At 35.7% G+C, this 27,775-nt stretch overlaps 2 protein-coding genes and 1 long non-coding RNA gene across 7 annotated transcripts in view; 1 reads left to right on the top strand and 2 right to left on the bottom strand.

Annotated features, from left to right (window-relative positions):
• Positions 1-10,545, bottom strand: part of ogdhl (oxoglutarate dehydrogenase L) — a 51,381-nt gene extending 40,836 nt beyond the window's left edge. For all 3 annotated transcript variants that reach the window (XR_015506003.1, XR_015506004.1, XM_087279468.1), the window contains exons 1-4: positions 10,400-10,545; positions 7,675-7,888; positions 6,853-7,020; positions 2,245-2,347 (exon numbers count right to left, since the gene is read on the bottom strand). Coding sequence is in view for 1 of the 3 variants with exons in the window: in XM_087279468.1 (XP_087135594.1) it covers positions 2,245-2,347; positions 6,853-7,020; positions 7,675-7,878 (475 nt within the window). In the remaining 2 variants the exon portion in view is untranslated. The remainder of the gene's footprint in view (positions 1-2,244; positions 2,348-6,852; positions 7,021-7,674; positions 7,889-10,399) is intronic.
• A 1,124-nt stretch (positions 10,546-11,669) lies between these two features.
• Positions 11,670-16,908, top strand: LOC147834225 (uncharacterized). The gene is made up of 2 exons (XR_015506061.1): positions 11,670-14,118; positions 14,234-16,908. It is a non-coding gene; the product is annotated as an uncharacterized LOC147834225 (long non-coding RNA).
• Positions 16,131-27,775, bottom strand: part of parga (poly (ADP-ribose) glycohydrolase a) — a 55,949-nt gene continuing 44,304 nt past the window's right edge. For 2 of the 3 annotated variants that reach the window (XM_087279475.1, XM_087279474.1), the window contains exons 14-18: positions 22,964-23,042; positions 22,553-22,661; positions 22,219-22,324; positions 18,714-18,842; positions 16,131-17,292 (exon numbers count right to left, since the gene is read on the bottom strand). In XM_087279475.1, the coding sequence (XP_087135601.1) occupies positions 17,117-17,292; positions 18,714-18,842; positions 22,219-22,324; positions 22,553-22,661; positions 22,964-23,042 (599 nt within the window). In that variant the 3' untranslated portion in view covers positions 16,131-17,116. The remainder of the gene's footprint in view (positions 17,293-18,713; positions 18,843-22,218; positions 22,325-22,552; positions 22,662-22,963; positions 23,043-27,775) is intronic. The other variant, XR_015506007.1, reaches the window with a different exon arrangement.

The following is a 27,775-nucleotide window of genomic DNA, read 5'->3' as shown; positions in this document are numbered from 1 at the left end:
AATTACATTAGACACAGCTCCGGTTGCTCACGTTGACTCGTAAAGCAAGCGAGAACTGTAATGCTGATGTTACCCAAAATAAACAACAAAGAGTCAAAGTATATAAAGACTACATAAAATATAACCATATCTATATACAGTTGAAACCAGAAGTTTACATACACTAAAAAAAGGAACATACTGTAACCATTTATTTATTTATTATTTATGTCTGATGGTAAACCAAACTAAACGTTTACTGTTTTAGGTCTGTTAGGATTACCTAAATGATTTACATTTGCTAAATGCCAGAATAATGAGAGAATAGTTTTTGGAGCTTTTTTTTACATTTCTAGACAGTTAAAAGTTTACATACGTTTCCTTGGTATTTTTTTAACTTTGCTTTTAAACTGTATAACTTTGGTCATGTTTTGGGTATCCTTCCACAAGCTTTTCACAGTAGTTTGAAGGAATTTTGGCCCATTCCTCTTGACAGAATTGGTGTAACCGAGTCAGATTTGTTGGCTGTCTTGCTCGCACACACTTTTTCAACTCTGCCCACACATTTTCTATAGGATTGAGATCAGGGCTTTGTGATGGCCACTCCAAAACATTCACTCTGTTGTCCTTAAGCACATTTTAACTAATTTGGCAGTATGACTGAGGGCATGGTCTGTTTGGAAGACCCATTTGTGGCCAAGTTTCAATTTCCTGGCTGATGTCTTGAGATGTTGCTTCAGTATTTCTACATGATGTTCTTTCTTCATGATGCTATCTATGCTGTGAAGTGGACCAGTCCCTCCTGCCCCACAACATGATGCTGCCGCCCCCATACTTCACAGTTGGGATGGTGTTCCTAGGCTTTCCCCTTTGTCCTACAAACGTAACACTGGTCATTATGGCCAAACAGTTCAATCTTAGTTCCGTTAGACCACAGGCCATGTCTCCAAAAATTATTATTTTTCCCAGAGTAAATTTAGCTAACCGTAATCTGGATTTTTTTTTTTTTTTATGATTCTGGCTTGTTGATTTTTCCATGTTGTCACACAAGGAAGCAGTGTGTTAAGGTTTTCCTTAAATACTATTCTACAGTTGTGCCTCCAATCAACTTAAATGTTGTCAATTAGCTAATCAGAAAACTTCCAAAACCTTGACACCATCATCTGAGCTTTTTCAGTGGCATAATAATCTTATTGATTGTAAACTTGACTTTCAAGAAAAGTTATAACAATTTCTCAAAAAATCTCTCTCATTATTCTGCTATTAAGCATAACAGAAACCAATTTGATAATCCTAACTTAACTAAAAAAGAAAAAGTTTAGTCAACATCTGATTTTTTTTTAAATGGTTATGTGCCTTTTTTATACAGCGTATGTAAACTTCTGCTTTCAATTGTATATGTAGAAGTTTTTGGCAGAATCTGTATGCATTCTTACATTAAATTAAATTCCTCAAGAATTAAATATATTGTACAATACAACAAAAATAAACTTTTTTTTTTACATACAGTGCTCAGCGTATATAAGTACACCCCTCACAAATCTAACTTTTAAATGCATATTTTTAATAGGAAGCTATACAATATTATGTTTGTGCATATACATTAGATTTGTCAGTACTGAAGCCAAATCTGAAGCTTGTCAAAGAAAATAACTTACAATAACAGTCCAAAAACTAGTACAGCCAAATTTATGTTATAGAAAAATATTAAATGAAAAGAGGAAAAATCATGAGAAGTAAAAAGTATAAAAAAAATTAGTTGAAATTTGGTAGGTTGTAATTGTTTTTGCAATATTTTTCTTGAATTCATCTAAATCTGTTTGGTGACTAAATTCTTTTTTAATAAATATATCTGTTTAGTAAATCTGTCTTGTTTAAATGCAAAATGTGGTGTGCTCAATTATTCTGAGCACTGTAAATGCATATTGCAGTAAAAGAGAATGACAATGAATATTCAAGTATTCACTGTTTAATTGCATTTTTTTATGCTTGTTCAAAATACTACATTGTCACATCATCAGGTCTGTAATATGCAAAATATTTAGCAGCAAATTATATTCAAAGAGAAGTTTATTACTCAGCACATGCATCATTGAACTGTGGTGAGGGAAAGGCTAACAGAAAAAACACACTTAAGGATGAGCCCCAAGCCAGGAACTAAGTCAGCATTTACTAGGATGTCTTCAAAACATCCTTCTTTAAGTAGGACAGTAAAAGGAAATGAGTGTTTATATGAATTATGAAGGCACTAAATGAATACATCACCAAGTTTGTCAATTGATGTGATCAAATCTGAAGGAACGAAGGAATCCAGATCGGCTGTAAGAATGCCAAGAGGGTCCAGTCGAGCTACATGGTGACCACGTACCTGAGCAAAAGGCATAAAACTGAATGTGCATTGCCATCTCTATACACAGAGTAAGAGTAAGATACTGTATTTTTTATGAGCTAGTAACTCAAGTACAGGAAATCTGATCGACACAAATATGAACCAGTGTGACATATGCAAATAAATCTCCTAAGGATTCGCAATAAGTTCAACATACAATCCCAACAGGCTAGTGACAAGAGATGGGAAGAAAATGCTGGCTTTGCCAAAAGACAGAATTTAATAAATCCCTTCGATACTTCGTCTAATTAATTAGAGGAAGCAGGGAAAATATTACCACCTGTTTTGATTCAAGCAATCTCTTTGATATTTTCATTTTCAAAAGAAAAAAAGCTAGTCTAATTAGGGTAGAATTAATCATGTGATTTGCATATCTACACAGGGACACTTTAAAATGTACGGGTGTACAGACATGCCTTTGATTTTATGCAGTTCAGTGCCAATGCTAGTGAATATGATTGGGTTTTCTCATCGAAATAATTTATTGTGAATTAAATTCTCTCCGTTGAAAAACCTCCCTTGAAACTCAGCATTTTCTGTCTAAAGGCTTAACTATAAATATAGTTATAATGATCATTAAATATAATAAAATAATGTAAATAATCACATTAATATATAATATTATATATTATCAAAATCAGAAAAACTTCCAAGTGTGGGTAGGATGGAAAGCAAAGCTGCCAGACACGTACATTATGTAATACACATATATACATTTGTCAATAGACACAGTAACATTTAATTTAGGAGTTTGCAAGTTCTCCCTGCCTTCACGTGGGTTTCCTCCGGGTACTCCGGTTTCTCCCACAGTCCAAAGACTTGCGGTACAGGTGAATTGGGTAGGCTAAATTGTCCCTAGTGTGTGTGTGAATGTGTGTGTTGATGTTTCCCAGAGATGGGTTGTGGCAGGATTGCATCCGCTGCGTAAAAACTTGCTGGATAAGTTGGAGGTTCATTCTGCTGTGGCGACCCCGGATCAATAAAGGGACTAAGCCGACAAGAAAATGAATGAAATGAATGAACATTTAATTTAGCGTACCATGGACTGCAAAAAAGATGGCTGTCTGGCATATTACTTTCTTCCACTGTAGAAAAGTAAAGTTGAAATATTGAAATGCTGTCATTTACTCCAATGATGCTATTTGCAGCACGAGCCTCTGCCCAAACTCCTGCTGACTCAATCACAAGTTTACAGTCATGATGCCACATGCCTTTTTTTTTAGCATCAAGCCTTCTAGAAAAACTAATCTCTGTAATTAGAACTCCCTAAAACTGTGGACAAAATATTTAAGAAAAACTTAGTCGAACTGTAATTTGATTATTTTTTGGCCTGGCTCACATTCCATTTGTTTTCTCTGACAGGGCGGGGTTTATCTCCAATGCTGTAGCCGGCCACCAGAGGGCAATCAATTAAGTATGCATACAGTGCATGTGACACACATTTAATCATTAGTACTGTGCACACAACACAATTGCTTTGTTCACAATGTATGTGCAGCTCAAATAGTTTTTGCACAAACAATGAACCTGGTTTTTGTTTCGCAAAATGAAAGAGAGGATTTGGAATGAGAACAACAGCAAACTACTGAAGACAGCAAAAACAACAGACACCTATTGATGGGTGCATGTGTGAGGTAAATACAGATAGCTTTTTTACGTACAAAGAATTTTTCATAGTTCATTACTTTAAACAAGCATATACACTGTACAAGAAATAATCGTTATTATACCACATTTTGCACTTGTGCAAGTTGTCAAATTAAGTGTACTTTGAAAGGTGTTGACTTATGGCTGCACGATAAATCAAACTGAAATCAAAATTGTGATTTAGCAAAAGCTATGATTGCACATCTTGCTAGGAAAGCATGGCTCTGTAATAGGTAGGAAATCTCCTCTGTAGCCCAGAGGGTGTTTTGGTGCTGAAACTTCAAATATGCTGTGAAGAAGAGACCCAGGAAATTAAAGGTACAGTAGGTGATCTTTCACAATGCTAATGCTAAGTGCTTTACAATTGCATGGAATTGGGGGATGGGGTGGCTCTCCACACCACCCCATTATTGTCCTGCATCTACCTGGATGATGGGGTTGCACAGTGGCGCAGTGGGTAGCATGTTCACCTCACAGCAAGAAGGTCACTGGTTCAAGCCTCGACTGGGTTAGTTGGCGTTTCTGTGTGAAGTTTGCATGTTCTCCCTGTGTTCACGTGGGTTTCCCCCACAAGTTCAAAGACATGAGGTATGGGTGAATTGGGTAAGCTAAAATTGTCCATAGTGTATGGATGTTTCCCAGTAATGGGTTGCAGCTAGAAGGGCATCAGCTGCGTAAAACTCATGCTGGATAAGCCGAAAAGAAAATGAATGAATTAATCAACCTGGATGATGTGCTGGCAGCCACATTACTGATTTCACATAACTAACAGTCACATGACTACTAAATAATCTCATTCATTCATTTTCTTTTCGGCTTAGTCCCTTTATTAATCTGGGGTCGCCACAGCAGAATGAATTGTCAACTTATCCAGCATATGTTTTACGCAGCGGATGTCCTTCCAGCTGCAACCCATCTCTGGGAAACATGCATACTGTACACACCCATAAACTAAGGACAATTTAGCTTACCCAATTCATCTGTACCGCATGTCTTTGGACTGAGGAGGAAACCAAAGCACCCAGAGGAAACCCATACAAACGCAGAGAGAATATGCAAACTCAACACAGAAACGCCAATTGACCCAGCCAAGGCTCGAACCAGCAACCATCTTGTTATGAGGCGACAGCACTACCTACAGCGCCACTGCGTTGCCCCTGATTAATCTCACAGAAGGATTTGTTTTAAACACTTGACAGAAGTGAGTTTAAAGTAAAAGATGTTATTAATGTCGTATTTTCACATGCTTTCAAATGTAGCAGCAACACAGCGTCATAGTACGCTGAGAACTATGATTGCAACAACTATCAATTTAATTTAATTAAAATTTGTTGTCAACAAATGCCTTTATCGATTAGTTGGGCTGCTCACATGACTGAGGAGCAATGTACAAGATGCACAGCCACTCACGCAGTTCACTTGTTAAGTCGTGACGTATCGGTGACGTGTGGAATACTGTTTCCGGGTCCAAGCCGCTACTCATTTGAGTTGAGAATATATTAGTTTATAACCACTTAATCATGAAAATCATGGTGTACACATCAGTCTCTAGGTTTGCTGCATTACAAATACCAAAGTTTAGCAGTCTATAAAAAATTAATCACTTTCTGGCCATGGGATATTAGGCCTATATTGCGATCCTGATTTTCGAAAGTATTACATTGCTTTGAAAACGTTTATTATTACCATTTGTTGAGTCTGCCCATACAGTCTGATAGAGCACTTGGACCCGGAAGCTGCTTCACGTGACATCACTCTTAACAAGCGGATGGAGAGTACAGAGACAGCTGTAGGAAAAAAAGCATGCATCCCAAGCCCTCCAAGCTTTTGCTTAAACTGATTGCTAACTTCGGCCATTCTCACTAGATCATTTCAGCTGCAACTTATGAGTATCACATTGCACAATCAACTCATGAGCTGTGGCAATCATTAATTGAATGGCACTACTTAGATTAGCTTAAATTAAACAGTGTGAATAGAGTGTGACATCTCTTATTCAAAACCAGCCAAAAACAGCAGCAGTAGAATCTTACAATGAGTCAATGTTGAGTTTTTTTGGCAAATGCTAATAACGTTACATTTGTGCACTGACTGAGCAGTGAGAGTTTACCTGTTCTTGTTACTTTTACCTCTGTTTCAAAAATAAATATTTGTTGTTTATTGATTACAATTTTGATATTTTAATAAATTCTGCTGTAATGTCCTATTGTCAGCATGTTTATGTCCTGATTTCACAATGTGAGCATAACAGGAATAAAACACTTGTCTATTTGTATTTGTTTATTTATATTTTGGATATTTACAGAAGTTTTACTGTTTAAAAACAAACTTTGCTTTTCATTTAAGATTAAAATCTTTAAAATGTCAACATTAAAGATCATTAAACTCAGGATGTCAGGCTTTTGCATTTTTTAAAGTATACTTTTAAACATAATACCCCGATTTACAGTATTATATAGTTATAACAAGCAAAACTTCAAATTTTAAAAAGTCTTATCATGAGAGTTTTTATCAGAGTATTCGATTAACCAAATTATCCACCAATTAATTGATTATCAAAGTAATATTAAGTTGCAGACCTACTGAGAAGCAATGCAAACCCCAAAATGATGATCTCTCATTTCAGAATCGTGCCGATAAAAATCAACAATATTTCAAATAGCTTGTCAGTGAAGAGCAGGTGCTGGAGATTTACTGCTGATTACAGAACCAGCTGACAAAATGTGCCGTAAATTGCCTTTGGTTAATAGTGCAGCCTTATGGTAACTTCAACTGTGCATGAACGCTAACATTCACATAAAAACCTGTATTATATTGTGGGAGTTATAATGCCTAACCTGATAGGCTCTAATAAGAGTATGGACTGCCAGATGATCCTCCACAACCTTCTCTGACATAGCAGGTGTCTGGGACATGGTTCGCCCCTGCAGCAGCATGGACAGAGGCTTCTCTCCAGACTCCACAGAACTGCTGGCTTCAGCGTTACGGAAGTACGCATCCCAAGACTATTGCAAACAAAGCAAAAATATATTTTAGATTACATTTTCCTATTTACTAGTTCAAAACAAGAGCTTAAATGATAGTTCACCCAAAAGTGTCATGTTATTTGGTATATCAATATATTTAGAAATACAGTAGCTTCTTTTGTGTTGTGTAGAAAAAAAGACAAGAAATTTTATAAATTAATTCCAAGAGGATTACATGCTTGATCACATCACATCAACAATCAAACAATTGACCAATCAGACGAATTCAAGCCTACATAAATAGCCTGTTTTCTTTACCTCCCTTATTTTAGTTTTTGAAGAATCCCCCTGTCCACCCCATCTCTGCTTCTTTCTTTTCATTTTTTGGATTTTATTCAAATTGCTTAGTTTACTCAAATAGATTAAGTTCACAGTACTCATTAGGATTAGTTTTTGAACTTAAATGGTTTGTTGCAATCGGTTTCCTCAAATGGTTTAAAATACCTTAACTTTTTGGATTTTACAGTGTATAACTAACAGTGACACTAAACTAAGATGTAAATGTAAACATGACAAAGACTAGACATGTGATGAACTTTGTTATGAATTTATGAAAATATTTTTTTTTTGCATGCACACTTGGTTTCTGTACTAGGACAGAAAGGAGGTGCCTTTAATGGATGTTCTCTGCACCTCATGAACATTTTTGTGATCCTCCAGCCAAGCGTAGTACATCTCCACAACATAGCTGGAGCTGCAGGCCGCCAATGAGGGCTCAGTAACCCCGCTCGAACAGTTACGACGCAGGTCAAACACTCGCTTCCCTGTCCCCACGTGGCCCCTCATCCATTGGCTGCTGCTTCTCAGAGCACCAGCCAGGGGCCTCAGCTGATTCATGTCTGCAAACCTGCCGAAAAACAGAAAGGTACCATGGCAGAATTAATCAAGTTCTTTATGTTTGAAATATTGAGAATGATAAAAATATTTTCAGAAATAGTGTATTTGTGGGATTTAACCTTATACAGTACAAGCAAAATTAAAAAAAAAGAAGAAGCAAAAATCAGTCCAAGGCACTCAAAAAATGTTGGACTGATTTTTGCTGTTTATTCTGATGAATCCCTTACCCAAAGAGCACATACATTATTTAAGCTACCCCTTGAGCACTGAGCACTTGTTTGATTTTGGAATTTTATACAAGCCAACTTGTTAGTGTTGGATCAACAGCCCTGTTTTGGTGCTAATTCAAGGTTCTAACCATGTCTTAAGCAATGCAAATGTAAAATGGTGAAAACGCATATTGTCAATGTTTTATCTCTCTTCAGTTTCTGTAACCATGTATCTGATTGATTGGCTGTGTTGTGAAGGGGATGAGGGTAGGTGATGTTATGGTCTTATTTAAAGGCACTTTCTCGCGATTTACTCACACTCCAGTGGTTTTAAACATTAAGGAGTTTTATTCTTCTGCTCAACACAAAACAAAATATTCTAAACCAGCAGCCACTCATTCATTCATTTTCTTTTCGGCTTAGACCCTTTATTAATCCGGGGTCACCACAGAGGAATGAACCAGCAACTTATCCAGCAAGTTTTTATGCAGCGGATGCCCTTCCAGCTGCAACCCATCTCTGGGAAACATCCACACACACATTCACACACACCCACTCATACACTACGGACAATTTAGCCTACCCAATTCACCTGTACCGCATGTCTTTGGACTGTGGGGGAAACCAGAGCCCCTGGAGGAAACCCACGCGAAGGCAGGGAGAACATGCAAACTCCACACAGAAACACCAACTGAGCTGAGGTTCGAACCAGCGACCCAGCAACCTTCTTGCTGTGAGGCATCAGCACTACCTACTGCGCCACTGCCTCACCCACCAGCAGCCATTGATATCCATATTAAGATGAAAAAAAAAAATACTATGAAAGTCAAATAGCTTCAATATCTTTTTGTTTTCAAGAAAAGAAAGAAATTAAAACAGCGTTTAGAACAAGTGGAATGGTGAACAAGATTTTCATTTTTGAGTGAGCTATCCCTTTAAATACATTACAGAGTTTTGTTGTTGAAAAGGAGAATCAGCACAGTTTTTTCTTGACTTATCTATTTATTTAGTTTTTATTTTTTTAAGCATGTAATGTGATGTGGAGAAAGGTGGTGTTGTAATAATCTTTTCTATTAAAATGAGTTTTAAATTGGCATTTTAATATTTGAGGCAAAATGCTATTAGAATATAGGAATGGGCCGTATATGATTGTGATGTTATGATAACCTTGGATAAAAATATCTAGGTTTCATAAAATGTTATTTTGAAATGTCCTGGTAAAAAAAAAAAAAAAAAAAAAAACTACTTTTTTCCCCATTTTGAGCACAATATGTTTTAATTTGGGAAACATTTAAAATATTTTGGAACAGTAAATATGTCTGGCAAAATAATTTAAATTAATCATTGACTTCTGATGTCTTTATTTGTTACAAAAACACAGCTTTCTTTACAATGTCAAAAGGCATCTTTGAAGATCTTTTCTACTGGAGACACTTTTGTCCTAAAAAAAATTAAATAAAAAAAGTAAACAATACAAAAATCGTACATAACGCTACTGTAAACCGTAGGAACATTTGGCAGTTTTCAACCTCGACTTTTCTAAACCGCCGTAAACCTTAAAACAGTTATTTTCCCATGCATCATAATAGCCTGATTGACATGTCCTCACATGACATTTATCAAATTGAAAGTCCAGTAATGTTGATGGTTTCACATTTCCATCACAAAACACGACAAATGATGCAAAATAAGGCTGATATCGTCTTCCCTTATACTCTTTCTTTGTTAAAAAACCGAAGCATCTTGAAAATCTACTTTTGCCAATGATCTGTGATTTAGGCTCCACCTTCTTTTATTTGATTGGCCATCTGATCATTTTGATGAGAACTGTTTTGGGCAATATTATATTAATTAATAAATAATCGGCTAATATTTACATGACATGATTATACCACTCTAATAATTTTCAAGTACTAAGGTTAGCATATTTAATAGAATCCTCCTTTGTTGACTCATCAGATGCTCTCATGGATTAGGCTACTAACGTTATATATCGCACTGAAAAAAAAAAATCTATTTACGTTATATCAGAGCTTCAACTACCGGCGATTTACTGAAAGGACATCTTCACCTTTCAATGACAAATTGATTTGAGCAACGTCAAAGTCCGCTACCCCAATCACTTCCAATATATCTAGCCTGTGCGATTCAAATATAAGAGCTGACGGGACAGTCGTAAAACGCATGGATTGGTCGATTGGTTACAGCTGTTACCAGTCAAGGTTATGTGTGTTTCCATGCGCGCGACACACGACAGTGTTCACGTACTGTAGCGTCATCTCTATGGCAATGGCATAACATTTAAATTTCACCTTGAGCTGCTCGCAGATGAAGATGGTTCGCGTGAGTTCAGATGTTGTCTGTCGTTTGATTCAGGCTGGAGTTTAGGTCTCGGTGTCCTATATTCTCTCTGCAACGTCAAATCCGTTCGTTAATCCGCATGCACGCGCACTGCAGCAGGACACTTTGAACTCTAAACTGCAGCATCTCAAATGACAGCCGGTGTAAAAGTGCCTTTAGGTTTCTTTATTCATCATTGTATCCTTCAAAAGTATCTAGCTGTTATTATTGCATAACGTTCAGTAGCTACACCAACACTCAACGCTTTTGGCAGATAGCCAAACTCACTGAGTTATTAGGTAGAATTATGCAAGATACATGTGCCGTGGAAATACTCCTGTATATATCAGATACAACAAACCTGCATATCAGAGATGAAATGAGTATGTACATGTAATAGCTGGAGTTGTAGCCTAATAAATATAGTGATCTTTACATACACTGTAAAACGCAACAGTCAAATTTATTCAAGGCAAAAAGTGTAGGTAACTTAAAATGGATTAAGTTAATTCTACTCATTTGAAAAGTTTTAATCTCAGTGTTGATGGTAATGAGTTTATTAAATACTTCATTACTTCAACTTTAATGGAGTTAGTTCACAGTACTCGAATAACATTGTAGCAATTGCTTTCTTTAAAAGTTTTGAGTTGCCTTAACTTATTGGGTTTTACAGTACTCAGCTGGTTTGAGTTATCTTCATTTATTAGTTTTTGAACTTAAATGGTTTGACTTACCTTAATTTTTGGGGATTTACAGTGTATTATACCCATCGAATAGAAAGTAAAACATTTTCAGCAACATGTGACTGATAAAGTTTAATTTTTCTATGAGTAAATCAATTATGTAACTATAAGAACGCAATGCCAATGATTTTACCTATTTGTCAGTAAGAATAATTTAATACTACATATCAAAAAAACAATTCAATATCACATTTTTCTTTACAGGTCAAAAGTTTGAAGATTATATATATATATATATATATATATATATATATATATATATATATATATATATATATATATATATATATATATATATATATTTAACAGAACAGATATGTAATGTTATTCTAAAGTCACTTTCTGCTCACCTGCTCTGCATTAGATCTACAGTAACATAAAAAACTACTTAAAATAAACTACTAACCAAATAAATAATTATATATTTAAAAATATATGTTGCATTATTACTGTGTAAAAAAAAAAAAAAACAGTTTCTAGTGTTTTTTTTTTTTTTTTTGCATCTGAAAGCAAAAAATCTGTAGCATAAAAAACATATGCCAGAGTAATTGGCAATCCATACTGCTGTGGCGAGCCCTAATAAATCAAGGATTAAGCCAAAGGATAGTGGGACATTTGACTAGAGATTTTTTGCTGAATGCTGAATAAATAACTCAACTTTTAATAAATATTGATAATAACAACAACTGTATTTTAAAAGGATTGTGTGATTTGAGTAATGATACAAAACATCTTCAGAGGAATAAATACAATTTTTAAATACATTAAAATAGGAAATTTATTTAAAATAATAAAATGCATCAAAGTATAACTGCTTTTAAGGTACTGTTGATCAAATGAACCGGCTTGTTAAGCATAAAATCACTCAATTAATTATGACAGTGGAAAGTTATTGTTTCAACTAAGTCCTGTGAAAATTTTAGCGCAAATATTTCTACGGATATATTTGTGTGTGTCAAGGTTGTTCCACCTAATAAACAGTTTACTAAATGTCACATTTGCAAACTGGAATTATGATAACTTCAAACTACATTCATGCTGAAGACATACCTGACGCTCCTGTAACACTGGGCACACTCGGCTGTTCTCTTTCCTTCCTTGCATGTTCCTGTTAAAAGCTATACACTAATTACCAGACAATCCCAAACAACTTCAGCCACAGCATGTTTAAAATCCAATCAAATATTTATAAAAATGGTTTCAAATTAAGTTGTGCCAGGGTGTAATGAGAACATTGATATTTTCTATAACCTCTGATTCTTAATTACATTTAGACAATTATGCTTTCCTAATTTTCTGAGGGATCGTGCCGAATTCACTTGAACATGTGGTTTCAGTCATCTAGATTGATGGTCTTTATGTTGGCGGATTTTACAGTCTGAGCTAATTGCCTTCCCTCCCCCTCAGTCCCTCAAAACTAGTTTCATCACTCTTAGTGGCCAACAACCAGAAAAAAAGAAAGCATTGTCATCAATCATTACTGGGCTGCTATCATAGTCGTTTCAGAAATAAGAACAGTCATGATTAAAATACAGCCTTAAGAGAATCTCAAATGCACCATTTTCAGGATCACACTATCATGAATGACCTTTTCATATATGGAAAAATTCCACAAAGCTAGCGTTAGATGTAAACACAGTTAGTGACAGCGTATTATATGAAGTAGCATTATAGTAGATGCCATATGAGTCAGAGGTTCAAACTGCGATGCTGTTATACACATCATTATAATAAAACATCAACATTCATCGCTCTCGTTCAGTGCCATAATCAAAACTCCAGATTAAAGGACTGTCAGAGCAAAAAAGCATCTTGTAACCAAGCACAAGTAAGGTCATGCAATTATGAAGTGAAAATGCCATTTTGTTGCTCTCTGACTTCAACCCTTGAAACAGACGGCGCTAAAGCCTCCCTTAGCAGGGATCTTATTAAAAGTAGGCGTCATTTAAAAACGAAACAACGTGATTTGATGACTACAATTTCATTCATGAAATGAAACAAATGTTGACAAGAACATAATGGCATTTCAATTTCTATTAAAGTCTGGCCCTTTAATACCCCAGTATTTGAGAAAACAAATGTATAGCTAACAATAGTGTATTTATAAGATACTATCGTTTGGATACTAAGTGGTAAAGATGATGATCAAACAGGATTTATGATTTAAGACTATTAAAACATGGTCCAATTAGGAAAGATTATGCAGTTTAACACAATCTAGATCTATCTAATCTAGATCTGCTTTTTTAAAAGTTAGAGTGTACGATTAGTCAGACTGAAGAGTTTACTAAAAATATGTGTAGACATGTAATAGATATGTAATAACAATAGAAAAGTTTCTCTTTTGTTTTGAATAGTTTCAGAAACAGATGGCAATGTTGTTAAAATCCCTATACACACAGATATTGTAAATGACAATAGATGCTATTTTATCAATGGCAGTGGGTGTCAAACTAGATGGGTTACATTGATGCCGTGACCTGGATGGGAGTGAGGTTTAGGGGTGAGTGTAATGGAAGTCAGCTTTTGAGAGCTTTGTGTGATCACTTGACCAGAATGGTTACATTGGCACTGTGACCCGAATGGGAGTGAGGTTTTAGGGGCCGAGTTTATTGCAGATCAGCCGATAAGTACTTTGTGGGTAAACCTCACTCCCATGATCAATCAATACAGAATGGTTACATTGGTGCTGTGACCTGGATGGGGAGTGTGGTTTTAATGGGTGAGTTTATTGGAGATCATCCGATAAGTACTTTGTGGGTAAACCTCACTCCCATGATCATTCAAAGCAGAATGGTGACATTGGTGCCGTGACCCGGATGGGAATGAGGTTTTAGGGGCTGAGTTTATTGGAGATCAACCGATAAGTACTTTGTGGGTAAACCTCACTCCCATGATCATTCAAAGCAGAATGGTGACATTGGTGCCGTGACCCGGATGGGAATGAGGTTTTAGGGGCTGAGTTTATTGGAGATCAACCGATAAGTACTTTGTGGGTAAACTTCACTCCCATGATCATTCAAAGCAGAATGGTATTGGTGCCATGACCCGGATGGGAATGAGGTTTTAGGGGCTGAGTTTATTGGAGATCAGCGGATAAGTACTTTGTGGGTAAACCTCACTCCTATGATCAATTAAAGCAGAACGGTTACATTGGTGGCGTTACAGTGTAAGGCCCTGTCTCCACGAACCCGGGTAATTTCAAAACCACTCTTTTTTGACATGGTTTTGCAGTTTGTCTGCACAAAAATGGAGTATCGAGTGACTGAAACCAAAACTTTCTGAAAACTCTGGCCAGGGTGGATATTTTTCCGAAACTCTAGGTATAGTGTGGTCACAGCAACCAGAGTTTTGTCTCATCAGACCAGCTATGCACTGTTTTCTTCTTCCTAATTGCCCAGCAAACCAAACGGAGAAAATGTGAATGAGGCGAACTCCACGTTTGCGGCAAGTGTGCAGTGTATTTTGCGTTGTTCAGTCACAAAACGATAATCCACCTCTGTTCTCACGCTAATGCAATTTTCTTACGAAATATACTTAATTTCGCATTTGTTGTGAACTCACCCTAAAAGTGTCATTATCTTAACATCCATTAAAGTACAATATGCATTTTGAAGTGAACGACATAAATAAATAAATAAATTAGAAGAAAACTCCACTTATAAAAATACCTGTATGTGGACATGGCCTAACTTTGATCTCAAAAGGTGCTCTACTGACAGACTAGCGGTCAAGCTCTTTAGCCTCCTCGTTGCCACCCATGCGGGAATTGCAAGTTTGATCCCCACAATCGGTTGGGTGTACGACAGGAGAGGTTGCACATGCACTCCTAACTAAGCAGTATTGTTTTGGTTGCCGAGTACTCACACACTGATTTGTGAGTAGATGACACATTCAATTGTTGCAGATACTCTACTATGATATGTCATTTTTAATTGGTCAACATGTCACCATACCGCAGGCATCAATGAGTTGTCTAAGTTGTCAATGTTTATTAAAAAGAAAATACTGCACAGATTTATAATTCATTAAGAAGCATGTTGGCTTGTTTTAAAATCATCCACATATAATTCATTTTTATAATATATCTTCCTAATTCTTGAGTGTTGATGGACCGGCTTTGACCTTTCCAATATGAGGATGGGTTGTGTAGGCTATAACACCCCACAGGAACGACCTCTATCGACGCATCCTTGTTTATAGGCTTTGTGCATGCCTATAAATTAAACATGTACAATGCATTTGCATTATATTACTGTTTTCATTAAATCATGACTCACATTTTTATCTATTTGCTTTTTTAAAAAACATGTTTCATAAATTCACAGCTAATAAACCGCTTAAAATGTAAATTTTCAAATATGGGTGTGTAAAATTCACATAGGTTTAATTTACCACCAACATTATTTTCCTCATAAACTGAAAAACCTCATTGTAAAACGCCCTATAGGAAAATCTAGAGGTAATTTATACCATAATATGGTTTCATTTTCAATAAATAAATCAATAATTTCCAAAGTGTGCATTTTTAGACCCCTAAATTGCTGTTATCATTAAAATCAATATGCTTTTGTTTAAATATCTACCTACTTATGTAGTAAAATGTCACTTTTAAAATGAATGTAAAATTAACCTCTTAAAGATAAATCTTAAATCCCATAATAACATACATGACAAACACTGTAAGGTTCATTTTTCATTGTGATGAAGAGATGGCATTGAATATGTAATTGAACATAAATAATTGAATATTTGATAAAGCAGAAGTAGCGGTACACTATGCATCTATTTGAGTAAATTAGCATGTTTTGATTAGCAGGTAGTCCTAAACATGTATTTTATACAGCCATCACCAATAACAAGGACTGAAAAAAATTAAAGTGAAAAGAAAGTCTATTCAATCATCCTGCTGATAAAGCTGAGGTTTGGAAAAACTTTAGGAAAAAAAGCATAACAAGTCTTTGAATCAACAATTTTAATTATCAAATTATAATAAAATAAACAGCAAAACATATGAAAATATTCACTACCTTTAAATATTAACCCCATTTCTTAAAGGTGCCTTTAATCAAAAGAATAAATGAAACTGTAAAAACCTGTGTAATAAATTGCTAAAAACATCATGCAGAGACTATATGTTTTTCCCCCCACAAAAATCTGACTTCAGTTCTAGCAGTTCTGTTAGTGCGATGATACAAGTCTATTTTTTTTCAAAAGTGTATTTACTTTCACATTTTTCAATATACAACCAGAACTTTTTCCCACTACAGAAAACAAACAAACAAACAAACAAATAAAAGATCAATCTTGTGCACCACGTTTCACAATCAAGTGTCACTGGGGACTTCACGGCATATTTTGAGATTCTCATGCATATTTTGTTCATTACCTCTACAACCTTTATTCTGAATGAATCACTGTTAGTTTCTGGATAAGGAAAAAAAAACTACTCCATGGTCAGCCAACCTAAAAAGGATCATTTAGTTCCACAGGATCATGCAGTAACTGTTCCCAGGTCAGTTTGTGTGGCATTTTTGTTAATACTCTCCATGTTTGATACTTAAAAGAATAGTTCACCCAAAAAATAAAAAAATAAATCTGTCAGTATCCATTGATTTCCATAGTATTTGTTTTTCTTAGAATGGATATCAATAGCTAACACTTTCTAACATTCCTCAAATTATCTTTTTTTTATTTGCAACAGAAGACACTCAAATAGGTTTGGAACAATTCGTAAGCGAGCAAATGTTCATTTTCGTGTGGGTGAACTATCCCTTTAATAAGAATTGACAGTCAAAAGTGACTATTGCAGTCCAGTCTTCTTGTTAGTGACTTTAAACACATACTCACTGGTAGAAAAGAAAGGCATAATGTGCTTTACTAAATTTCAGACAATCACCCAAAAGGAGAAGAAAGCACTGAGGCATTTAGATGGGTTGATGAGCATTAATGGCAGTCTGCAGGAGAAGGGGAAGTTGCAGTGGTCGAGGTGCTGTCGCTGGGCTCCGGGTCCGTATTTGTACCAACCTTCTCATAGAGGAACCCATAGAGGTTGATGTTGGGCCTATGGGCTTGCTTAGACACTATGCTAGAGTACTGCTTTAGGTAGACATACAGAGAGCCTGAGAGAAAGAGAAGGGGACAAGAAAAAAGATTTGAGGGATGGTGAGCATCATGGCGTCGGTCGAGTCCAGAGTTGTTCATAAATCACTGAGCACACTGGTTTTACTGCCGTCTCCACTTTACTACAATAGATGGCTGACAGCGTTTTCTCAAAAAGCTTTCAATAAACGTCATGAAGGAAAAATGGGACAGAAAGAGTGGGGTCGGTTGAGGCACAACTTCACCATACCAGAGACCGCTAATGGTATCATTTAATTATAAAAAACAAATGACTCAATATTGTAGCCATTTCAACATCGTTACATTTATTGTTGTGTTTGTCATATTTATTTAATTACTCAGGGTATGTCATTTTCTTTTCTCATTTGTTTTATTTATTTTACATTTTTTTTAACATTGATATTTCAGATAATTCATGTTTACTTCATTTTTAGGTCTAACATTAATTGTCCCTCTAAGATTATTACTAGTTTTTTTTTCCAGTTGGTTACGAAACAAACCAGTTTCCAAATCCAATGACTCGTCTAAACAACTTGCCTAGTTAAGCATTTAAATGGCACTTTAGGCTGAATACTAGTATCTTGCAAAACAATTTGTAAAATATTATGTACTGTCACTTTGGCAAAAACAAACCAAATAACTATTAGAAATGGGTTATTATGTGTAAAATATGTTTAAAAAATGTAATACATTTTAATTTCACAGGATTGCTAACACTTTTGTCTTTAATTGAATTGTTGATGTGATTGTTTAATTTACCGTATGTATTATTTAAAGGTGTAGTATGTAAGTTTGACACCCAGTGGTTGAACTAGTTATTGCATTCCTGGATCAAAACAAATGCGGGATTGCAATGTAACCTGCTCACCTAATGTTTACGTCCATAATATTTATATTATTTGCTAATTAATAATCTCATGTAGAACTCTGAATCTGTCTCTCATTTCGGATTCTACTACTGTCCACCAGAGGTCGCATTTCAGTCACAGGCGCATGCCTTGAGAGCCTTTCTGACTGAAACCGGGGTGCTGAAATATAATTGGCTAAACTGGCAGAGGGCAGATTAAAGAAACAAAACAAAAACAGCGTTCCGGCACGGAAAACACATTTTCAAAGCAGAATAATTGACTTCAGCACTGTTTTTCAGATAAACAAGAATGTTCACTTGGCAAATTTCTTAAATATCTGCAAACATGATATTGTCCTTTTACGCGTTAGAAAAGTCAAATACTTACATACAGCACCTTTTCTGCTCACAAAAAATCTAGTTATTGCCATGATAATTATGTATTTTTAGATTGAATATAATTATACCTTTATAAATAGAACAAAGTTGAATAGGATAGAAATGTCCACCTCACATAAGAATAGAACAAACATTCATTTTTATAATGTGTTCTAGAAAAAACAAAACCCTTACCAACAGTGACACAATTGTCTTTAAGGAACTTGTGTAAGTCCTGCACGTCCCTCATGAGTGCTTCATCTCCGAAAGTGAAGTAGGCCACATCTCTGCCTGCCTCAGCCGCCGCCATCAACTGAAGCAGAGCTGAGGGGCAAACACACACACACATTCACACAGTGAGCAAGACTTTCAGCGGGCCATTTAGGAAGCTTTTCCTATTACAGATTCATTTCTTTTTCCTGCTTGCATCCGCACACATAAATAGCATGCATTCATTTACGCAAAGATTACTATTATTAATGCATATGAAAAATAAAAAGCACATTAGCACATTGATGGGTTAATCAGCCGCTGCATGCTTTATGACACACTGTTAATGTTTTCGAAGTAAATATGGATAGATGTCCAATGCAAATGAATTAAACATGCTGTAATACATTGACTGGCATAGTATGGGTTCTTTAGTTTACTGAATGTTCCTTGCCGCACAAAAAATAACTGACACATTAGAGGTTTTACACAAGGGATTTTGAGTATTTCTTAATCCCTAAATAAGAAGGACTTTTTCATATTTTAGTAGAATAATATGTCAAATATAATCAGACAAATAATTACAGTATGAACAAATTCCTCAGTAAAAACATTCTATACTGCTCAGTGAGTGCTGTCTTTCAGATGAGACGTTAAACCGAGATCCTGACTCTGTGGTTGTTAAAAATCCCAGGACGTCCTTCGAAAAAGAGTAGGTGTTTAACCCCGGCATCCTGGCCAAATTTTCCCACTGTCCATCATGGCCTCTTAACAATCCTCATATCATAATTGGCTTTATCACTCTGTCTCCTCTCCACCAATCAGCTGGTGTGTAATATGCAGTCTGGCACAATATGGCTGCTGTAGTGTCATCCAGGTGGATGCTGCACATTGGTAGTGGATGAGGAGATTCCCCCGCATTGTGTAAAGCGCTTCGAGTGTCTAGAAAAGTGCTATATAAATGTAAGAAATTATTATTATTAAGCCCCTATTGCTGTTTTTAAATGGTTGCTAGGTTGGTCTGTTTTGTTGCTATGGGGACAACTGGCAGCTTAATGATGAAACATCAAAGCTTCTTGCCAATATGAGTGATATAAATGAACCCCGATGTCTCTATGACAGTCAAAGACTGGACTTGAACCTTATTTAAAAATGACACAATGCTTAACATCCCTAAGCAATCAAAACTAACTATATGATTTTGTTAGCTCATATTGCCGATTTGTGTTGAACAATTCATCTTCGCATGTCATTAAGAAAAAACAATGCTTTGCCCTTCTAACCTTTAATTAAAATCTGCAAATGCACTTTGTTTGTTTTTAGTTAAATACTCAGATTATGTGATTTTGAGGTAATGGACATATTTAATCATGCTATTTCAACTGTTAGTTTGACAACAATCAGAAATGTTGAGCAGGAGAAGTCTTTTAGGCTGTAATAACTCTTCTAAAACCCGTTTCCCCATCTTTCTGAATGAAATGCCTACTTTACTATATCCATGTATCCCACAGTAGAAAAAACAAGCTAAGGCCACTGTTTTCTTATTTAATATTCCGTTTCTCTAGGAACTGTGTCACAATATGAAGAATAAAATAATGATCGCAGCTTCCTGTTCATTGGGATGAGTAGGAAAAGTTTTGAAAGAAAGCTGTGAGGATATAGATTTGATAGAATCGGTCTAAAAAGACATTATAATAATAATAATAAAGTTTAATTAGTATAACAATAAGTTTTTTTTCTTAAATTGATAACAAGACAAAAGACCTAAAAAATAACTTTATAAAACGCAAAAAAGTAAAAAAATAAATAAATAAAAAATATTTTTTGCTGATACTAAAAGGTAAATAATCCAAAAATCCAATTTAATGTTGGATGTTTTCTTTATATTAGACTAAAAAAGCGCTTTATGAAAAGCAAAAAAAGCCCAACAACAAAATAGTTTTTGCTGGACCTAAGAGGTAAATAATCCATATCTAACAAGCCGTATTAGGAGACTCCATCTTAGTCACCCTGCTTCAAAATGAGTCTAAGGATTTTAAATATTTAAAGAGGTTGAATGTAGCCCACTGATGAATGAACACTGTGTAAATGAGAGCAACCAATTACAACGGGTAATCTGTAGTCAAACCAGCGCTAAACTAAAAGGATTGTCCCTGAATAACTCCACCTCGAGATGAATTTACTGTGTGACAAGTCATTGGGAGAAATGAGCTAGTTTTACACACAGATGTGCCATGGTGGTTTCAACAATGATGAACTATCGAAGATGGAATCATCTCATGAAAACAGCCTTCCACCCTTTGAAACTGAAAAGCATCAGCAGGCAAAGTCAAATGCTTGCTATGAATTTATAGATGAGGCTGAAAAAATCAGTTGCACTTTTAATGGAAAACGTAAGTGTGTGTCAGCTGATCAATAACAGGAAAGAGGGAAAAACATGTCTTGGGTCAAACAAGAGAGCGAGAACGAGAGAGAGAGAGAGAGAGAGAGAGAGAGAGAGAGAGAGAGAGAAAGCTTTTTTGTTTTAAATAACAAAACCACAGAGGAATATTTTTTTAAATAAATATACAATTTGCTATTAATAAATCAAAGTGACTGTATAATAGTCTTGATGTTATTAAAAATATTGTAATGAACAACACTGATTGATTGAGGAATATACTTCTCTTCCTTTTTCTGATGACATTGGATTTATTAAAGAGATAGATGGACGGACGGACGGACAAGACAGACAGACAGAGACAGACAGATAGACAGACAGACAGACAGACAGACAGATAGATAGATAGAGGAAAGGACGGACGGACGGACGGACAGACAGACAGAGACAGACAGATAGACAGACAGACAGATAGAGGAATGGACGGACGGACGGACAGACAGACAGACAGATAGAAGGATAAATTGGTAGATGGATGGATAGAATGATAAATAGAACAATGGATGGTTTGATTGATGGAGAAATAGAGGGAGGGATGGACAGACAGACTGACATAGATAAAGACAAACAGACAGACAGATATAAGGATAAATTGATGGATGGATGGATGGATGGATGGATAGAATGATAGACAGACAGACAAACAGACAGCTAGATAGATAGACAGCTAGATAGATGGATGGATGGATGGATGGAAAAAATAACAGAATGATGCTGTCATCTTTTCAAAGTCATTTTACCTAAATTGCAACTCCTTCCGAGAACCAACTGCTATAATTTGACTCAAATCTCATTTTGTTAAGTCTTATTTGGACCATCCTTCTATAAATTGGCTGATTACTCAGTAAAGACATTTAATATATTGTCTTCATCTCCATTTATGTTTGCCTTTAGCATTGTTTATAAAAAAAACTGTATTTGATACATTTTTACAGAATTTGATACATGCTGTTTTAATTTAAAAATTCCAACAAGTGTCCATCATGAAAGCATCTGTCTTTTTTATTTTTTATGCACAAATGATAGTTTTATTTTGCTACCTGAACGTACCTTTGAGTCTTGTGTCTCCTCCAAATGCACCGCATCCCCAGTTCCCAGTGGCAACAGCAGAGAGATTCAGAGGGTTCACACCAGGCCGCATGAAACCACAATATGCCTAAAAACAAGAAACACCCTCAAATGATGGTGAAACAGATACAAGCTAATCACAAGACCCATACCGTGCCTCATTAACTCTTCTAAACAACACAGACTGACAAGGTTAAGAGATTTAATGGCCAATAGAGCTTGACAGAGGTCAAGGATCTGCTTTTTTATGTCATCAGTGTGAAACGATGAACAATTTTTGCTTGAAGACTTTTTGAAGCCTGTTTAGCCTGCTGACCTTGTTTAGCTCTCGGGTCATTTTCTCAGGTTGAAACTGATCCATGAAATTCCTGTAGTGTAGTGCATCCATAGCCACAATCTCCGTGCACCTTCGCTGCCAACCGTCTCTGAGCATAGAAGAAAAAACAACAACAATTCAGACTGCAACAATTTAACTGTCTGCATTAATAATAATAATAATAATAATAATATACAACTATATAATATGCAATAATAACAACAACAACTGTCTGCATATGTATGACCAAATCCAACCAGGATCAAAATGCCATTTGAGTCTTGTTTGCATTATATTATATTATATTATATTATATTATATTATATTATATTATATTATATTATATTATATTATATTATATTATATCATATTGCTACTATCATCAGTTTTCCCTTCCATAATTGTTCTTACCTGGGTATCTTATCTTTATGATTGTCTTCCCATTTGAAGCTCTCTGCATAGCCAGAGTACTTACTGTATTGTTCTGTGCCTAAACAAAACAAAAACAGCAAACGTAAAGTTAAATTGTGTATAATAAATTCTCTAAAATAATTTATAACAATAACGACAATAATAAATATAGCTGCAAGCAGCAATTATCGGGGTCAAGCAGCCCAACGGCAACATCATAAACAAGCAAGACAACAAGCTACAGAGCAACTGGAAAATCCTCTAACTTTTTGGCAGCATGTTCTGAGCCAAATTTGGTGGAAATCGGGCTAACGGTCTACAAAGAGTTCAAAACAACAGGTTGCAAACTAATTCAAGATAATGAACAGGAAGTCGTTTCAACTAGGGAATAAATTATGTCAACGTTCTCTGTATGATCCAAGGGATCTTCAAGACCAGTCTCATGACAATAGACAAAACTATTGAAAAGCCATTTGAAAAATTTTGTATGATTTCTATTAATAGAATTGAACTGTTTGTCAATTTTACCCAAATGGTGGCTCAAACTGACATAATCTGGTCAATGTCAGGTCTAGATCACACAAGTTTGGTTTCAATACTTCAAACCATTGCAGTGATTCAGCCTGTAATGTCATCTGGCAGCATTACATCAAGGTTTTTTTCTATCAACATGAATGCCCTAACTTTTGGTCTACATGGTCTGAAGATGATACGAGTCGAATTTGATGAAGATTGGACCAACTGTTTAGGAACAGTTAAAAACAGAATGTGTTGAACAAAATCAAAATAACAAAATGACGTCATAGGGGCGCTTAAATCGGCTTGAGCCAAGGAATCAGAGGAAAAAAGTCAGAGGAATTTTGATTATAGCCCATTTAGTTCAAAAGTTATAACGATAAACACAAGTGAAACTTTGGAACTGTGATGATGCTAGAGAGTTTGAATTACAGAGTCCAAATTTGTTGTGGTTGAAGATCAGACTGTCCTTTATCAGTGTGCCAAAGTTTGCGCAAATGCCACAAACGGTTCATAGAGCTGCCATAGACTCCCATAGCGGAAGAGAAGAAGAGGAGGAGGAAGCCGGAAAAAGGAATAAGAAGCTGTACGGATACAATAGGTGCCTATGCACCTTCAGTGCTTGGCCCCTAATTATTAAATTAAAAATAATTAATTTACTGACTACTGGACACGCTCCGTATGATAAACTGATCCCAGATCAGCTTCTGTACAAGCCATTTTTAGTGACACCTCTGTTATTAAACAAGTGAAGAGCAGCAAATGAATCTCTCGTTTTGTTTTGTTTGATAACAGAGGAGTCACTTTAAGACTGCACAGATCTACAGAACAATGAAAGCATTCCATTACATTAGTAACTGTTTGCGCCCACTTAAGTAAAAATTATTTGCATTGAAAATAAAACACGCAGGACGGACATGTTTACATTTTATTAAGTGTATTTGTCTGTTTAAACACACAACCGAATCCCAAAGTGTCCTGCACTTTAGCTCATCTTGAAATGGTGTAAAAGCTGCTCTGGGATTTGTTTTTCATACAGAGCGTGTCCGTCAGTCAAAGCTTGTACATGCATTCGTTGATTTAAAAGTTACATATGAAGGGTGATGATCGACGCACAGTTTTTATGGAAAGAAAGTGAATGCAAACATTTTTGTTGTAATTCCAACTTGCTTTCAAGATTAAAAACATGAGAGAAATATGGGAAATAACTTAATGATAGGATGATAGCAGGATATAATGGTAAAATACAGCAGAATCCTGGCAAAAATGGAAGGGTTGACATGTACAGTGTGAAGTGAACAGGAAGTGTTTGTGTAACAACAGTTTTGGGAGGAAACGCAAAAACATCTTTGTGTTGGAACGCAAAAACAAAAACATATTTTCCTATCATTTTTTTTCTCCCATCCATTTTTTTCAACCACTGAGTACAATTTTTGCTGGATAAGTTGGCGGTTCATTCCACTGTGACGACCTCAGATTAATAAAGGGACTAAGCTGGAAAAAAAAATGAATGGATGCATACAGTATCTGTACAGATATTCAAATAATATGGGTTTTTCTTTTAACTATAGTTTCTCTGTTCCATCAAAACAATTCTATTATAAAATCATCTTATTCCAACAACTATCTCATTCTATGCAGCTACAATGGATCTCACTAAATACTATTTTTACTTGCATTCAATACTTTTTGCACAGTTAAATCATAGCACAACATCCCCATGCAAAAACCAGACCCTGTGAACCTCCCGACTTTCACCATGCTGCTCTAGCATCCCCCTCTCTCTCGTTGATCTAATTAGCGTTTGTGACCAGTTTCGGTGGTGCTCTTACAAAGAGCAATCACAAGATTAAAATCCAGTCCCTGTGCCGACGCTTCAGCATTCCTGCCAACTCTACTGACGCAGAAAGAGTGCATTAAGCAGCCAATGTCACGATGCATTACTGGAGGCCTGTGATTTACAGCAAAGGCGAGTTGCGGTGCAATAGAAACGGGGATGACAATGAATATTTCGTTTGTTGTAATAACCGTGATGGAATGGCTGGATCCATTAGAGAAGGCCGTTCCTGCAGTCATTCATTGTGGCCAGAGGTAATATGGTTAAGTGGAAGGAAGGGGCAGCAGGGGTGAAAGACAGAGATGATGACTAATAATATCAGAGCTTGGTTCTATGGGTTTTTTTTTTTTTTTTTGTGACAAGGTTGAAAGCATTCAAGTTCACGGTGACTTTGAGGCTGATTTCCAGAATTATAACTCACTTGCACAGCTTTGAAAATGACTTCTCAATGGCATGTGGCCACTTTTGCTCCATAACTATTGAATCATTTATAGTTGTCCAGGCATTTGATTGATTAACAGTTGTCCAATGGTTTTTGTGTTTGTTTAGAGGACGTCAGAAGGCTTAGGGGAATGAGAAATGTGTGAGACTGGGAAATGGCCAATCACTAAACTGCAGTTCTACATGGCCATGACTGCAAGAAGAACTCAAAAACGAAAAGAGCATTCAAGTGGACAAACAATTCTCTGGAATATAGAACATTTTAACTGCTGTATGGTGACATGGTGGATGCCATTTCTGAGTGGAGTTTGCATGTTCTCCATGTCTTCGCATGAGTTTCCTCCGGGTGCTCTGGTTTTATCCACAGTCCAAAGACATGCAATATAGGTGAAATAAATAAACTAAATTGGCCTTAGTGCATGATTGGAATGTGAATGACTGTGTATGGATGTTTCCCAGTATTGGGTTGCAGCTGAAGGGGCATCCACTGTGTAAAACATATGCCTTTGGATAAGTTGGTGGTTCATCCCACTGAGGCAACCCCTGATGAATAAAGGGACTAAGCCGAAGGAAAATTAATGAATGAATTAACTGCTGTACTAAATGTACCCAATCAATATCAGAATGGATTTACTTACCAATTTGACAATTTTGTGTACCAAGACACCCACACTTTACAATAAGGTTAGTTAATGATAATGAATGCATTTATCATGATCAAACAACAAACAGTACATTTCTAACATTATTTATCTTTGTTAATCTTAATGAAAATAAAGTCCTTCATTGTTAGTTTTTGTTAACTCAAAATATTAATATTGCATTAGTAAATATTGAACTATGATCCATAAATGCTGTTGAAGTGTTGTTAATATTTATATATGTTAGTAAATACATTAACATTGATTTACTCTTAAAAAAATGTGATCAATCAATTGGGCATCTACATTTAACATCTAACAAAATATGAGAATTAAAATAAGCTAAAAACTAACAAACAAAATCTTCTTTAATAAAGATCAAACGGTTAAGGACAAAATAAACAACTTCATAAAATGCACTTTAATCCATAAATGAGGTTTTAAAAAAAATCACTGTCTTACAACATTAAAATCATAGCCGTGTTGTCATTATAATGCATGCATTATAATAGCCGTGTTGTTATTATAATGCATGTTGTGGATTACAAGTACTGTTCAGACATTTTGATACTGAATTAACTAATATTAAAGGGCACTTATTTTATTCCTTTTACAATATGTAAGAGAAGCCTTTGGTGTCTTCAGAATGTGTCTGTAAAGTTTCAGCTCAAAATACCCATCAGATTATTTATTATTTCCTCCAGAAAATGCCCATTTTGGTATCTAAGTACATTGTAGCTGTTTTTGTAGAACTGTGGCTTTAAATCCAAATGAGCTGCGTTTTCTCTCCCACTGTTCCCATGTACATGTCTGCTTCTCATGCGTTACGTCAGATAAACAGCTGTCAGGAATAGAGACAGACACGGGTGAAGCTGAAATACAGCTCATTAGTCAAAAATTTCAAGTAAGTTTATTTGATGTATTTGTGGTGGAGTTTATTCAAGCCTTTTTAAAACGATGAGCCGCACATAATTGCCGTTTGCAGGACACACACATATATATGCACGATTACTGACACCATGCGCCAGTGGTGATTATATCGGTTAAGAATTAGCGAATTAATACTTTCGTTATTACTTTGTTTTAAAAACGTTTTAAACTTATACAAATCACAGAGAGTTGGAACAGATATTTTAATCTCAGTTTATCTGCAAAAAATATTCCGTGGACATGTTTATACATGTTATTATAGAAAGATGGAACCTGTCAATCAATTCGGTGGGGAGGGAAAACCGCACTCCTACAATGTGGTGGGCCTCAAAATCACTGGGATATGGGTCCTATTTTACCATCAGCAAATTAAAAAAAGAGTCTTGTGTTTCTATTACTCCAATATGGCAGTGGACAAACTATACCAACACACAATCTGTTGAGTAT

Source organism: Danio rerio, chromosome 13, assembly GCF_052040795.2.
Source record: "Danio rerio strain M-AB ecotype USA chromosome 13, GRCz13ab, whole genome shotgun sequence".
In the NCBI taxonomy this organism is placed as follows: domain Eukaryota; kingdom Metazoa; phylum Chordata; class Actinopteri; order Cypriniformes; family Danionidae; genus Danio; species Danio rerio.
Note: the sequence above shows the minus strand (reverse complement) of the source record. Positions and strands in the feature narration are given on the sequence as shown.